This window comes from Pleurodeles waltl, chromosome 1_1 (genome assembly GCF_031143425.1).
Source record: "Pleurodeles waltl isolate 20211129_DDA chromosome 1_1, aPleWal1.hap1.20221129, whole genome shotgun sequence".
Lineage (NCBI taxonomy): Eukaryota > Metazoa > Chordata > Amphibia > Caudata > Salamandridae > Pleurodeles > Pleurodeles waltl.
In genome coordinates, this window is record NC_090436.1 from 36,147,913 (window position 1) to 36,164,151 (window position 16,239).

Below are 16,239 nucleotides of genomic sequence, written 5' to 3' on the forward strand. Positions count from 1 at the left end.
TTATTCTTAAGTGTTTTTTGACAGACCTTTTCTTTAAACGGCTGGTGTTTGCACTTAAGAATATACTTCACATCAGTGCTCCGGGGTCCCCGCAGGCGCGCGGAACTATTCAATGCTTATGACTATACATGGAAATCCCCTACGAGAGAACTTTCTTTGCCGCAGAGAACTACACAAAAAGCTGATCATCCACCTGATGGATTTTGCTGTGATGTAGGTAAAAACTTAAAGGTGTTATGGGTTACAACCGATGGAGTCTCTCCTCTTATGAGGGGTGTGGTTGGGCAAAGAACATTGGAAGGGTGATGGATTGCCCAACGTGAAAAGGACTCACTCCTTTCAGCAAGAAGGCATCCTGGGCCACAGCACCAGTTGGTGCGGAAACAAGGTGACACTGAGAGAGCCTAGAGCTCAGTCACATGATGAGTTGAAATTATCAACAACAGGGGCTGTGGTTAACAGAGACAAAAAGCTTTCTTGCCCCATCTTTGAAGGGTGAAGGTGGTTCACAGATAAGGTTAAAGACAATGCTTGCTTTACCACGCTGGAGGTAACAATTTCCATCGTCATTGAAGGAGGCTCCTGGATAGTCAGTGGTTGTCCTTTCCTGCATCTTAATGATCGTCAATGACCTATCAATCATCAATCCACTCGTCTACGGATGGAAAGAAGATGCTTCAGTGTTGACACATCAAGAGCAACACTGAACGAGCTCTTGGACATGCAGCTTACCTTTTTTTTTTTGTCTACAATGGTGTTAAAGAAAGACGGTTAACAAAAGTAAACAACTTGTTCTTCTGACAGATAATCGCAAATTCCTCACCTTCAGAATAGATATTAAAGCTGTACCTTCCAGGGGGTGGGCTGTAAACTGGCTCAAACCAAAAAGTCCTGCATGACCAAATGGGCAAAATGCCCAACTTGATAGACCCGACTGTCCAGACAGTAGTGCTTCAAGAACCTACGGAAAACCAACCTCGTAGCTGCCTTGTAAAAATCCAGAACAGGCATCTTGTGTCAACACAGTGGTAGCAGCCTTGGCCCTGGTAGAATGAACTAGCAAGCCTTCAGGGGGTTGATTTTTTTTGCCAGTGTGTAGCAGATCTTAATTCAGCGTATGATCCAGTGAGAGATGGTCCTCCTCTGCACAGCCTTGCCTTTCTTTGCTCCAGGGAGGAAAAGCTAAGAGCCCTTCTTGGATCCAGCCAGCGGAGTCCCTTTTACTCTTTAGAGAGCTGAGCAGGTGCAAAGAATGCTGGAACAGTTATGGTCTGACCAACATGAAAGGGAGTCACAACCTTTGGAGGGAAGGAGGCTTGAATCTACAGAACGAGCATTGCTGGTTAGACACTAGTGTAAGGCGGCTGACAGACAGGGCCTGTAACCTGCTCACTTACCTTGCTAAACTTATGGTGACAAGAAAGATTGCCTTGAAGGTGCGGATCCCAAGAGAACAACTGTTTAAAGGCTCAAAGGATGAACACATGAGGAATGTGAGGACTAATTTTAAAACCATTGGGGTATAACAAATGGATAGGGGTCAAACATATACTGTAACTTTTAAACATATATTGCAAACGTCTAAAGAAATGCATCACAACATGTTACTTAAATAAAGAGGGCAGATATGGCAACCGTAAAATGGTCGAAAGAGCCAACAGGTACCCTTTCAGTGTCCACAGCAAGACCTTGCTGGGCCAGGGACAAGATACATAAAATAACTTTGGACAGTTTGGCATGTAGAGGGTTGATAAGCTTAGCAGTGAAACAAGCCACAAACAACATAGGTCTGCACATGCCACATCCAGCGTGAAATGACATCCACTCACAACAAACAGCATCACCTGCCGGTGTGCAGAAGCACTGCTAAAGATTTCAGGATACAGTATGATGTCTGGGGAAATATTCAATAGGTGAGGAATCTGCAGTTAGAAGTCTCTATTAGAAAAAGCATTATCTTAGGCAAGGAACTTTTTCTTCTGATGGATTCTTTGCCTTGTGAATAGATTCCAAAGCAGTCCCGATTTTGAAATTTGCTATTATGCAGCAGAGCTGCAATGGCTGACTGGATGGGACCAGTTGCCTGTTATGCACCAGCACTCGCACTAGTCAGACAGCCAACAGCCAGAAATGTGTATGGGGTGTGTTATACTAGATCTTACAGACTTGATAGAAGAACAGGAGTGCTTGTGTAGGGCAGGGGGGACAACTGCAGCAACCGGAAATGTGTGCTAACATTTATTGCTAGAATAATATGCAAAATGATGTACAATGTAGGATGGAGAGTAGAACTCTAACAAAGAAGATCTCACCTTAATGTGGTCTGACAGCTGCATGGTACAGTCTTCTGTTTGTTCAGCCAAATGTATGCTGTATAAGTGCTAGATAAAAAAAGAAATAACATGTATTAAAGTGTGCTGTACCTATTTACCCCTGGGTAACACTAAAGATGCTAGAAGAGAGCAAATGTAAACTGGAACAAAGATTTGTGCAGGGTGGGCATTTCCTTCATCAACAATTTAGGCTTGAGGAATTAACTTCAGGATGGCAGAGAGCATTCTGCATTAATGTAAATAACATTACTCCTAGAAGGATTCTGTGCATGCGGCAAATAAAAAAACAAAAATACTTGAGCCTCACGTTTTACAAACTTTTATAGGTTCATCAAAAGAAGGGGTGGTGTAGTTCATATGTGGGATGAGAGTCATCTGATCAATAGGGAAAAATAGTACATAAATTAACGGAAAATTAGAACTGAGAACCCACATTAAAGAACTCCCTCTTGGCACCAGGACTGGAGGAAAAACATTAACACTGAAAATTAAATGAGCTGCAATGATAAAAACAATTATTTTGAAAAAGAAAAGATTTAGGGCATGTGGTTAAAGTACTGGATTTGGGTTACTGCAAAGAGAGGGGGTACAGCTGGGTTAAATAAACACTGACAAAGCCAATAAGCTTTACCTTTTATAATGCCTTACATAATGTAAGTGGCAAGTTATTGGCTTTGCTAAGGCCAGGATTCAAACCTAGGTCCAGAGGTAGCTAGTCCACAGCTCTAGCCACTTGGCCAGATCTCCAACTGCCCAAGAGCCCCAGCCATATATGGCAGGCCTGACAAGCTAGAAAAAATAAATCACTATTCACCTCCCCCAAAATCTATGACAAAAGGTGTAATACTCTATAATGGGACAAAAAGGCCAAGCTGAATGAAACTGTCCTGCCCTGTTTCAACCGGGTTTTTCCGCCAGGAGTTGAACCCTCTTGTGTCGAAGAAAAGGAAACTTAAGTGCCTAGTAGTGGCAGTGCCTATGAAACCAGGGGGGTGCATCCAACTCGTTTGGCTTTGAGCATCCCCCAGCGGGGTGTCATAGGTGAAATACATCTGGGGCCCCAATGTGGCGGATGGACTATGTTCCAATGGAATCCTGCAGCAGTGACGTATCCATTATAATGCACTAGACTGCATCCAATTGTGTAGATGCAAATTAACGTGGACTGAATTACTACTATAAGCTGAATGAAAATCCATTCCAGGTCTTCTCAGTTTCCCGAGCAGATCAAATGAAATACGGATTTTAATGACCTGAAAAAAACTTTTTGATCACACCTTCTAATATTGTTTCAATAATTGATGTAACGGTCATTGCTTGACACGCCGACCTTTTCCTTAGGGAGTCCTTTTACCATACCTGATAGTATTTAATGGCCTTTGTCAATGGCTCCACATTCACCGTCTCATCCAGCTGATCCTTGTGCAGCAGCTCAATCAGGAAATCCAGGGAGCGCTCATGAACGCTCATCTCAGGATAAAGCATTCCGACCTTCTTGTACACCTCCACACTGCACTTATTCATGGCTCTGAAGAAGGGGGGGATAAAGGAACGTGAAAGAAATCTCAAGGCATATATACAAAAGGTAATAACTCACATTCAGGCAGCCAGCGCTACGAGTCTTTAAAAAGAAAATAATAAAAACAGACCAAGCTAATGGCTGCAGATTCCAAGATGCACTCAGAAGAAGCTGCTTTCCTGCCAACAAGGGTCTTCCTCTAACAGCACCACACCTGGAACAGTGTCCCACCGGAACAGGTTCTTGCAACAAGTTTCTGTCTATGGCAATGTCAAAAGCCCCAGAATTTCAACCACTCGTACATCAAACAGAGTGTAAATATCATCACCACAATGGTAAGTTTTCTTCTGGAGAATAAAGGCTACAACTCAATTTAAACATAGAAAGCGGGGTGACTTGCAGCCATTTTTGATTCATACTAATGTTCCTCTGCCTCCAACACTGTATACACATCACCCTAAACCATTGGTTCCCAACCTTTTGACATCTGTGGACCCCCACTTTATCATTACTGGAACCCGGGGACCCCCAATGAATCATTATTGGAATCTGAGGACCCCTTACTGAGTGATTACTGAAAGCTGGGGAATTAATCTGTTAATATTATTTAATTTTCTAAGCAAAAGCGGAGCCCCTGAGAAGGCTTCGAAGACCCCCAGGGGTCCCCGGAACACAGTTCTAATCCACTCACATCGCAGTGAATATTTAACAGGTGTGGTGCGACGACTGACAATTCATATAGAGACTGCATGGATTTCCCTACATGGGGATCATCCATACAGCGCGCTGCCGCCTTTGGCTGTGTTTTGTGAAAGCTCAAGGACTACGGGTGAGGCCAAAGGGGAGCACTCCTTGCCCAGCAGGAATGCCTGTGGGCCTTCAGAACAAACATGTGAAAAAAAGCATCCTGCAAGTCTAATGCTATCATCCAGTCTCGAGTGTCAAGGGCAGACAAGACTTGGTCCAGGGTGACCATCCTGAATTTACCCTTCTGCACGAAGGCACTGAGATGGTCTTGACAGGATTAAGGCATTTACCCTTCTTTGGCACCAGAAAGTAGCTGGAGTAACAACCAAGGCATACTTCTGATGTCTGCATCCTCTCCATGGCCAGAACACTTCCTGCTGCAAGAGGGAAAGATGGTCATCAGTCATTCTGCAGATGGTGGAAAGCGACACAGGGGAACAAGAAACAATAGGTTGTAACCTCATCGGGCAATCTGTAGGACCCACTTGCCCGAAGTTGTAGCCTGCCACTCTAAAGAGATTTTGAGGCTGCAGCAGCAGGCGAGGTGGAAGATTGTGCTGCATGCCGCCCCTGTTGTAGACGTGGTGTGTGGTACCACAGCCTTGGCCACAAAAAGGCTGTTGGACTTGCTGGACGAGCAGAACTTGATAGGGATATCGGTAGCCCCAGCCTTGGCCATGGAGGGGTGAAAAGTTTAGTGTGGCTGACGTGACACAGCAGAGACACCCAAGAGCACGCCACAGCCCTGCAATCCTTAAAGCACTCAAGGGCTTAATATCACTTTGTACCAAAAAAGGCAAGAGCCATCGAAAGACATGACCATGAACGTGGACTGAACATCATCTAAGAAGCCCATGGACCTTATCCATGTCGGAAAGTGCCCCTTTTAACATGGCATCCCCACTATTTGTCACTGGTACTGAGGTTATTCAACTGCCAGTGCTCTTTCCTTAAAACAAGGTAAAAGGTCTAATTGAATACAACTGGCACACACTTTAGTATCTATGCAAGTCCCTAGTAAATGGTACCACTAGTACCTAGGGCCTGGGTACTAAAGAGGGTCTCTAAGGGCTGCAGCATGTATTGTACTACTCCAAGGGACACCCCCCCTACAAGTTGCACACCGCCTGCCATTGCAAACTGTGTGTAAACACGACATGGAACCCTCCTTGTCTGCCATGTCCCAAATCATTGCATATATGCAAGACACCCCGACATAAGGTCTTAGAGCCCTAAGACAGGGTGCATTATATTTGATGCGAGGGCATATCTGCATGAGCAGATATGCCCCTGTAATGTCTAGTTCGATTCCTAGATATTGCAAGTGAACAGGGAAGCCACCTTAAGGTATGTACTCAGCACTAGTCATTACAAGTTACCCAGCTACATAATGGCTTCACTAAAATCTAGAGCATTTGGTATCAAACACTGTGTTAATAAAACCATATTGTTGCCAGTATTGGATTTATTATGACATGCATCTAAAGAATGCCTTAGAGGTGCCCCCTGAAACCTACCAGACCCTTGGTGACTGATATCAACCAGCCTGCCACCACGGATAGGTTTCTGACCCCCTGGAGGTGAGAGCCTGTGCTCTCAGAGGCCAGAAACAATTCCTGCTCCAGAGGAAGGTGTTATCACCTCCTCTTGCAGGATGACTAGTGAATCTGCCTACCAAGGCCAGGGACTTCAAAGTCCCTGCCACCTTTTTGATGTCTGACCCCACCTTCCCACAGACCTGGGAGTTGCCACTTCCTGCCCTGAGGCCCATTTGGCACCAGGACAGGTGGAAAATTAGCTATGCTAGTAGGTGTGTTGCACTAGGCTAGTCACATCCCTAAGGTGGGCAACCCTTGTTTTTGAAATCTCCGGATCCAGTCTGATGCCTGGGGGAAATTCTAAGGTAAGTAATCTGCAACTAGAAGTCTCTATCAGATATTCTGGGACAGGGTTATGTACACTCCCCACAGGAAGTGGTCAGTTAGGGGGTGTAGTTACCCCAGGGTAAGTAGCTCATTGGCTACTTACTATCCTACACTCCAATAAATAGACCCAAAATTGAGTATTTAGGTGCCCTCCTGACACCAGAGAGACAGATCAGTCCACCTGAAGGAGGACAAAGAAGAGCTGACTACCGTGATGACCAGCCTAGAGTTTTTGCAACAAACCCTTCCTACCTGCTGCTGTTCCTACAGTCGCCCGGACCCGATTCGCCCTGCAGCTGTGCATCTTCCAAAAGCCTTGGAGGGCTGCTGGCACTTCACCAACCAGCCAGCATCTCCCTTGGAGTGGAAGAGCCACTTCCCTGCATGTGCAGACACCAACCACACTTACCTGGTCCTACATTTTTCTGGCCATTGGGCCCAATGAGGGAGCAACCCTCCAGGAGGAGGTTGCTATGTGACCAGGAGACCACCCTGACACTTCTACTAAGCCTCGAGATGTTGCCCTCTTCAGGAACTTTACAGCATCAACACCTGGGGCACTGGAGCATTTGCCGCAACCAAGGCTTGTTTGTGTCTGGATCAGACAACACCGCCGCAAAAAGATGACCCGTGCCCGAGGGACGACTCAACCAATGAGGCTTCCCACGATAGGGTCAGACTGTTTTTCTTCCCCTCTGCAGGTCTAGCCAAGCACAGTGAGTGCCTTCGACAAACAGGACCAGCCAACCAAAATCCTCTGCACTGGAGCTCCCGGGCCCAGGTCCACAAACATTGACTGTGCCCCCTTGTACCCAGGACCCTCACAAACTGAGTCCACTGTTGAGAGCTCCCAGAGTTGTCCAAAAGTCCCCTTCTGCAGCCTATCTCTAGGTGGACCCCATCCTCGCCAACCGTGCAGTGCGCAAGGCACCCTGCTCAAACAGCATCTCTGCACCCAGACTCCCCAGGGCAGGTAAAACTGCTGGTGTTTCTTGTGTCCTTGGCTTTCCAGCACCCTGCGACCTAAAGGGGACCCAGAGATCCTTCTGCAAATAACTGTATGCAGTATATGCACTTTCCCATTGAAAGTCATAACCGTATAAAAGTCCACTGGTGTATTTACTTACCCCACTGTGACGAATAACTTTTCAACCGTACTTACCTTACTTTGAAGATTTTTCTGGTGTTAAAACATAATATAAAAGTGTTGTATTTTTCTTGAGTTTCTTCTTGAGTGTGTCTCACATTTATAAAATCAGTGTTCAACAAATGCTTAGCACTACTCTCTGATAAGCCTAAACTGCTTGCCTACACTACGCCAAAAGAGAGCATTTAGGGTTATTACTTTAACTTCTGTCAGCCAATAAGGGTCACTTGTACTATCTGCATAGCGCACCCCTACATTGGTACACTGCATATATAGAAAGCTTCCTAAAATCCAGCCGTGCCTTGATAGCTACACTGGTGTCAATTGCCCTGCCGAGGCAATCTGTTGTGTTAAATGCACAGTGGATGGTAAATATAGTCATGCCACATCCATCCTGGACAGCCTGTGTGAGGAAGGGATGCAAGTCGCCAGGGACACAGGGAAAGACTTGTGCAGCCGAGTCCCACGGAGCCCCTAAAGGAACCGGTCATTAACAGAAGGTAAAGCCAAACTTGTTGAAGACAAAATGTGCTGCCTAAAGGTTGCGATACGCTTTGACTCCCTGTCCTCTGGAGTGGTAGGGAAAGCATTAGGGTTGACTTTGCTATTTGAGGCCTGCACGACTACCCACTCAGGCCTGAGGTGCTGATTCAAAAAGTTCAGATCACCCAGGGCTACACAATAGATTTGTGGTATGTGTCTATTCACTGGAGATCTGGAACGGGGTTATGTCCAAGACCAGAGAAGGCTGTGTGTGAGGGCTTCCCCATACAAAAGCAGGGGCTCAGTACTTGTTTGCACAGGCTGAAGCCACTTCGTAAAGACATTAGTCTCCACCTTCAAAGTTAGCAAATGGAGGTTGAGAATCTTGGCTACCCTTCACATGACCATTGCAAAGAAGCACTTTTTTCTGTGGCAGGGCCCAGAGGTGAAACTACCTCAGTGTCTGGCAAACTGTCCAGTCCACTGGCATCCTGAAGGTCCTCATACCAATTGTCATCAGTACCACTGTCTAAATCCATTCCAAGTTAGATACGTAGAGTTTGAGCCTTGCTTGAAGCAAGGGCACAGTATCAGAATCTGATGCGTTGTCCAAAGCAGTATCAGAGTCGGAAAGCGTAATAGGATGCACTTCATTGCCCAGCGTCGATGCTGCATGGTTTGCCATAGACCGTGGCAGTGGGATCAGAGTCCGTGACAAAGCTGGTGCAGAATTCGTAGTGGGCCTGGAGGGTCCAGCCTGCAATGAAAGTGGACTTGTAAACCAGTCCCAGGTGGAGGCTCTGCAGTTCCTTGGGGTTCAAAGGCATGGCAGAGGGAGCTGGTAATGTGCCAAAGAGAGTCTGCATGGCTTCACGGAGTTATTTGATTAGTTGCAGCATTGTTGAGAGCCCTGAAAACTCCAATTGTTTCGGGACAAGGGTCAAAATCGGCTCCGAGGGGAAATGGCTTTGGAAGGAAACCCAAAAGGCACAATGACACCCTTGGGCCTTCTCTAGAGAGTGGCCAAAGGGGATGCCTCCTGCTTAAAAGTTTTATATTTTTTCTTCAACTTACCCAAAGACTTTGACCGCAATGATGACCGGCCATGGGAATGACTTCAGGAGCGGATTAAGAGATCCATTCGAACGGTCACAACATGGAGCCTGTCGGTAATTAGCGACATACCCAGATGGTCTTAGGATTCATCAAGTCCGGAGCACTGCAGGCCCTCGAGTAGTGCTCCGACTCCAGGCACCACAGGCAAACCTGATGGGGCCTGTCACAGACATTTGCTTGCAACAGTTCATACAAGGTTTACACCCTCTAGTCTTTAGGAAGTCACTTTATGCTTTCACACTGGATTTACAAACAATGTGTAGGAGATAAAGATCTCATGAAGAGACAAGTGGTAGCTCAGGATCTGCACCCAGTGGTGTGAAAAGAAAGGGACTGATGCTATTGTGCAAGTGGCGCATACAAGCAGTTCTGTGCATCACTTCTGAAGTGGAACCCAACTGGAGCAGAGCTGCACGATGCCACCTACCAAAGTGCAGAGGTATTGCTGACATGGTTTTCCAGGTCCAGTCTGATGCCTGAGGAATATTCGGAAGGTGAGGAATCTACAGTTAGGAATCTCTAGCAGCACAAAGTGTCTTGGGCATGTTTATGACAGCTTCCTGTACCCCAGTCTTGAAACCAGACACCCGCAGCCAGCCATGCCCTGTCACGGTAGCACCTGTGCATACCCACCTACTGGCAGTGTCTGCTGCGTCAATGATGATTTTAAACAGGTGTATGCAATGGGTTTTTCCACTAGAATTATGTTTTTGGCTTTTTTTTTTGCACTGATCAGGCAGATGTTTCTTCAGATTTTCTATTTCATCCCATTATTGGTATCCATATCTATTGAGACACGCACTGGCTATGCACCATTACACTGTTGCACAGCACTCCATACCATCTCCAACCAACAGCTTTCCCTGTTAGGTGGGGGTCACCTGATTGTTGGTGTTTGCACTTTTCCAGGCTGTAGCAACAAAGATGGAATCTGTCTTGATTGCACCCGTGATGTAGGCTGGGTCTTGGGAGCACTGCCTATCCTTCTTTCGCTGCCTCCCTAAATGCCTTTCTCTTGGTCAGGAATGCTCAGTAGCATTGGAAGATATCGATTTTTACTTTCTGAGGGCATGAGTGTTTCCTCTGACAGTTTTTGCGGTTATTTGAGGTTTCATCTCTGCCTGACCTACCTCTGGCTCTGTCTTTGACAGGATCTTTTCTTAAGAAGGTAGAGTATGAATCCTGTAGTCATCAAACTTCAGCTATCATCAATGCAGAGCATCCATTTCTGTCTCAAGGCTCTTTTCCTTTCGATGTTGATAATTTTCTGTTCGACATCAATAGCCTCCTCTTTGTTATCGAAGTTACCAACTGTCAGAGCTTCTTATCCCTCTTGCATCCTTGATCGCCTTTCGCTGCTGAGGCCTGACTTGAGTGTTTGCAGCCAGTGGTGGCGTAGTCTTTGGATAGGTGCGGTTCGTTCTGCTTCCTTTTTTCTGCGACTGCTGAACCATTCGGCACTAGGGTGGTTTTAGAGTGTTTCGATCTGCACCAGAACATGGTATTATTACCTGCCACTTGTATCTGACATAGGTAGCTCTTTTAGGCGGTGACTGCGTCCTTGAAGTTGGAAGGTTCACCTGCGCAGTACTGATCCCTCTGGGTTTTCTTTGTCGCTCAACAGTTTCTCTCTGGGATCGAGCTTGTGTGTGTGCAATGACGTCCAGAGTCCTCTGATCAAGTTTCTCTGCAGTTAGAGGTTGCAAACCTCGTGACTGTCCCTCTGGGAGTATCTGTGATGCCACTTTGGGAAGAAGCAGAAAGGGGTGTGATCCATTCCCTATTTACATTCTCTGATCCATGCAGTCACCGCAGAGAACTCTTGTATTTTTCTGCATTTCGCCATGATGTCCTTCGGTTATTGAATGTTTTATCCTAAGTTTATCCTTAGTACTGAGTTTTTTCTGTACTTTCCTCAATGAAAAATTATTCTTTCTGCTTGTGAGCTCATCCATTACTCCAGACCCAATGGGTTAAAAAAAAGAATGTAAAGATGGTGACTACGCACACAAAGGGGATTCGGGGCCTTCTTCTGATGTCATCAAGGTGGGACATACAGCTAAATGGTTCCATGCAATGGACAAATGAGGGAAAAAAAGAACAAAAAGAAAAAAGTCTAAAAAGATAACATTCGGAACCCAACCACATCCAGAAAAGATTCATGCTGCAAAACCATCCTTCAGGGAGTTTTTTCTATGGTTTCATATTTTCAGTTCAGTTGTGTGTTTTTAAGTGAAAACAACATATATATACACACACACACACACACGAAGAACTCAACAGTCCTTTGTACTTCAGATTGAGTCACATCTGAGAGATCACACGCATGGCATGTGAAACACTTACTGTTCGTATTTGTGGAGTGTAGCTTGAAGGAGGCTAAGCGAGTACACTAGCCCAGCAGCAAAACTCATCTGCTCTCCCACTGCTCCTCGCAGGCCGGTTCGTTCTGCACAGGTCTCGTTGAGATCAAACTTCTCCTGGGCTTGCTGGCTGATCAGTTCAGCCTGTGACAAATGAAAACAAAGGAATTATACACATATACTGAGGTCTGAGCACACTGTTCAGCAGGTGGTACATGAAGGCTTCATAACAGGTTTCTCAAAAGCTACTAAGATAGTTGATAATCATTGTGGAGAATATTATTCAAACAGAACGAAATCAATAATTCGCTACAAATGAAGGCATAAAGGCATCTTTTATTCATGGTTCACAACTGGGCTGTCTGGTTTTGCCTCAGTGGCAGGTTACTAAACCACCATTTTAATATCACCGGCAACACTAACAGGTAGCTCTAGGCATTTGCTAGACTTTTTACAAACAAATAAATCTTGCACCTTCAACAACAATCTAAAATCTTTCTTGCTTCACATAGTAAAGGACATTTGTAATCTGCTAACATCCTGAAATTCTGTAAGTTCTAATGAGTCCCCTAGCTCACTCACTCATTTCCACCATCACGTTAGGTGATGGAGTTTCATTTTCACACAGCACATAACTCCGATCTGCAACAATTTATTATCTCTCAAATGGACATGTGAAATCACAATTGGACAAAGTACTTCAAAGGTCTGATCAATGAAGTCAGTCACACCAAAACACTTTTCACTCCCTTCAATGTGTGCCCGCTGATGCTTGCACCTTACTATGTATTTCCTCTCGATTTGTCTTTAGCTACTCCATCCTGCTGTCTCAGTCTAACTACAATAAAGCTTTGTGACACTTGAAAGGGAATGTCATGATGCCACACTACACAAGCCTAAGAAGATGAAACATGTTGGTTTCTATGTTCATCATTGGGTTAACAGTAAGCAATATGTGCAATGGTGCAATTTTCAAAGTTAACAACACACTTAAACATGTGCAGGATAGCCTGACTTTCATTAATATTACTACTACTTGCATTTGGTCATCAGAACTAAGCGAGAGGGTCACTCCTACATGGAATACAGAATTAAAGAAATACAAATAATCATACAGGGTCACCAGCATTTCAAGCAATTCCCGCAGCACTGTAACCACCCAAGAAAGATCTAGGAGCTGCATCAACACTAAAAGAAATGTGCCCCGAAATGCACAGCAATGTGCAGAGATCACAAGTTCCCAGCAATGCTGGTGCAACCAGAACCATTCATACATCAGACGTGCAGGTTTTGAAATGTTTCAGCAGTGCACCACTGCAAAGCCCAGTCTAGACTAGGCCGGAAACATAATGGGGTGATGAAAAGGTAGCTGCACAGTCACCTAACACAATGGAGGTGTGGGTAACAAGGAACAGAAGATGAAGACACCTACACCACTACTAGCATCCTCACTGCATTAAAAAAAAAAAAAAAAAAGTTTGGCTCAGAGAAAGCAGAAAGTTCATATTTAGAGAGCAGTTCAGTCAAAATGACAATCCTCTTTCCCAGCGGAATCAACTTTCTTGCTCTCTTTATCAGGAGCAGCATCATCTGAGCTAAGGCTCTCTTTCTGGCAGCATGTACCACCTGAGACTCCGGGTGGATCGGGCCCCCGATTTAAACCTGGCCCTCTGGTATCTATTTTTTCTTTTTCAGATCCACGAGAGCCAGGGTGACAATAACTGGGTTGTTGAAATTGTCTGTGCTGCACTTCATCATAATTTTCAGCAGGACAGGTATCAGAGAGATCTCTTGTCTTCATCTCGACAAGTAAAATCATATCACTCCTCAAGCACCTCTCGGTTAAACTTGTTGTACTGCAGCGCCTTCTACATGAGTGCTTCGCAGACAGCAGTGTCACGTGCAGCAGAGGCCTTCACAGGCTATGGCTGCAGGTGGGTGGTGGGTTTGGGGGGAGGGGTCACAACTAGACAACTAGGCTAAACATAACACTCCTCCCAAGTGCTATTCCCACACCTAAATAATAATACTCCTCCCAAGTGCTATCCCCACACCTGGGAGTGACAGGGTCATGATGGGCCCAAAAGGCTCATAAGGGTCCCCTTGATCGGAGTCAATATGGTCGAAGTGGGAAGAGTAAATTTTGGACTGAGGAGGTGCTGGTGTGTGAGAGGGTGGCCAAGCTAAGATTTTTTCTTTAGCTATAGGGATGAAATTCTTTTGTTGCCTGATATCTGCTACCTCACAGACCGCAAATGGAAAGGGGGGCCACGCACAAATCAGGTATTGGCATTTAGGTCTGTTTTGAATCCTCTCTCAGAGAAGGTCTCAATATGACCTGATTGAGAAAGACACGTAGACATCACACGAAACTGAGTTGTTCCATCGTTCTGGTCGAGTCCTTGACATCTAGCCCTGAATATCTCAAAAAAGATATTGTAGAATTCCAGAGCTGCCACAGGAAGATCCCAATCAGATGGCAGAAATCAATCAATCTGAGGTGGAGTCTTCGGTACTGGTACATTGTGGGCTAGGGAAGGAGCCAGGCGGTAGTAGGTAACTTAAAACTTCTTTGAAGAAGAACAACTTGCAAACGACTACGCCCAACCCTGGATTTAAGGAGTATCCAAATCATCTGTATCTACAGCAACACAATATGAACAGTAAGTTTCCCATTTATCACAAACGCCTACGTGGAAACCAATGTCATGAATTTTGTTGCAATAGCTAGAAGGATATTAAGAAAGTTCAGGTAATACGCTAGAAACGGGTCATGAAATTCTTCCAGGGAGTGCTGGCTAGGCTTCACCATTTCCAAGCAAGAGCCAGAGAGACGGAAAAGGCTTCTATAGCTTTATGTTTATAAGCACTCTTAGTTTTAATTTAATTTCTGTGCTCAATATAAACTCACCTTGCATATTAGTCGTGGAATAAGCAGGAGCACCAGAACACAGTCATGGTCTCCCCCATGACGGAGGAAACTGTCCGGCATGAACGAGGTAAGCAGGGAGACATGCCTGTTAGCCTGAAGAACTTCCATTTTACGCAGCTCCATCTCGATGGCCTGAGAGACATAAAACGTGTCATGCTGAGTGCAATTTATAAACTGAGTGCATGTATAAAAAGTTTAATTAACAAGACAGATCCATCAGTTTCCGCATGCTCAACTTCCAGTTTTAAAATTTGTACAACATTCTGAAAAATCATCAACAGTTTTTCAACATACTTTAGACACATTTTGTTTGCAGATGTCGTCAGGAAGAGCATATAAAGATTTCTGCACAGATGTCTAAAGGATTCAAAATTTAACAAATAAAAGCAAAGGTTTTCAAATAAGCCGTGGGCGTGGGAGAGAAATTAAAAACCGGGATTAGGTATGGGTAAAGTATCAAGAAGTTATCAGCTTTCTTGATGGTCACCGTATAAGGACACCGGCATGGCCCGGTTACTACAATAAGTGGTCACAAGGACTGTTAATTTTGAACAGTAGGTGAGGATTAGTTACTGTGCTAAATCATGCTTTGAACATCATGATGGCCTATTAGTTGTACGTATTATTTAGCCTATTAGGCAGTTTATATAATGTTTGTTTTTGTTTTCCTAGCGAATAACCTCCTCCTAACAAATTCTGATATGCATCAGGGTCTTTAAAATAATATGTTTGTAATCTATTAATAGATGGGTGACGACTAAGAAATTCGAGTTAAATCTATCATGTGCTTGAACTGCTCTAAAATGATCATCTAATTTGAGGAATGTTGAATTTTTCAATGGCGAGCTTCAACAAACGCATCAATAAATCATTGATGTATGAGCATCCAGAACTCTCAATGAAGAAAATGTGAAAGCATTTAATTGCATAAACTTGCGACAGGGCGCTGTGGAACTATGTCTCCTTATGGAAGAGCTCATTTTAACTAATACAGAAGGAGTACGAGCTCAGACTTCCACTGCACTTGGCGGCACATGCACGAATATTTGGAATTGCGGTTCCCTAATTGCAATTCCATGCGAAACGCAATTAGGGGATCGCAATTCCAAATTTAATAAACTCCATTGAGTTTCTCTTGCGATTCCCGGTGGGTGGCAAATAGACCTGCCTCATTAATAATAATGAGGTAGGTCGCAATTTGCAACCCACCAGGAATCGCAAGAATCACGGGGATGGTGGTCTGCTGGTGTCAGCAGACCACTATGTCTTGTGATTGCTTTTAAATAAAGCAATCCTTAAACAGGCTGCGTTTAAAAAGAAAAAAATGAAACATTTCAGTTTCATTTTTTTTAAGAGTAGGCAGCGGTCCTTGGGACCCCTGCCTGCTCTTAAAAAAAAACGTTTTCCTCTTTGTGAATGGGTTAGCACCAATTTGAAATTGGTGCTAATTGTGATTGTTTTGTGACCGCATTCACGGTCACAAAACAATCATACAGACCATTTAGATTCGGTATTAGGAAGGGACGCCCTGGACACGCACCTTCCTAATAGCGAATTGCAAAACCCAGATTGCGATTCACAGTTTGGGCTTTGCACATCTCAAAAAGCATTTTTTTCTAGTCGCAAACGGGCCAATTCTACGAATCAACCCGCTTGCGACTAGAAAAATGCTTT

The 16,239-nt window shown here is 44.7% G+C and overlaps 1 protein-coding gene across 11 annotated transcripts in view; it reads right to left on the reverse strand.

Moving 5' to 3' along the window:
- DCTN1 (dynactin subunit 1) overlaps positions 1–16,239 on the reverse strand; it is a 394,031-nt gene that overhangs the window by 74,325 nt on the left and 303,467 nt on the right. For all 11 annotated transcript variants that reach the window (XM_069207920.1, XM_069207653.1, XM_069207629.1 and 8 more), the window contains 4 exons: positions 14,545–14,697; positions 11,617–11,777; positions 3,693–3,861; positions 2,313–2,381 (listed from right to left, as the gene is read on the reverse strand). In XM_069207920.1, the coding sequence (XP_069064021.1) occupies positions 2,313–2,381; positions 3,693–3,861; positions 11,617–11,777; positions 14,545–14,697 (552 nt within the window). The remainder of the gene's footprint in view (positions 1–2,312; positions 2,382–3,692; positions 3,862–11,616; positions 11,778–14,544; positions 14,698–16,239) is intronic.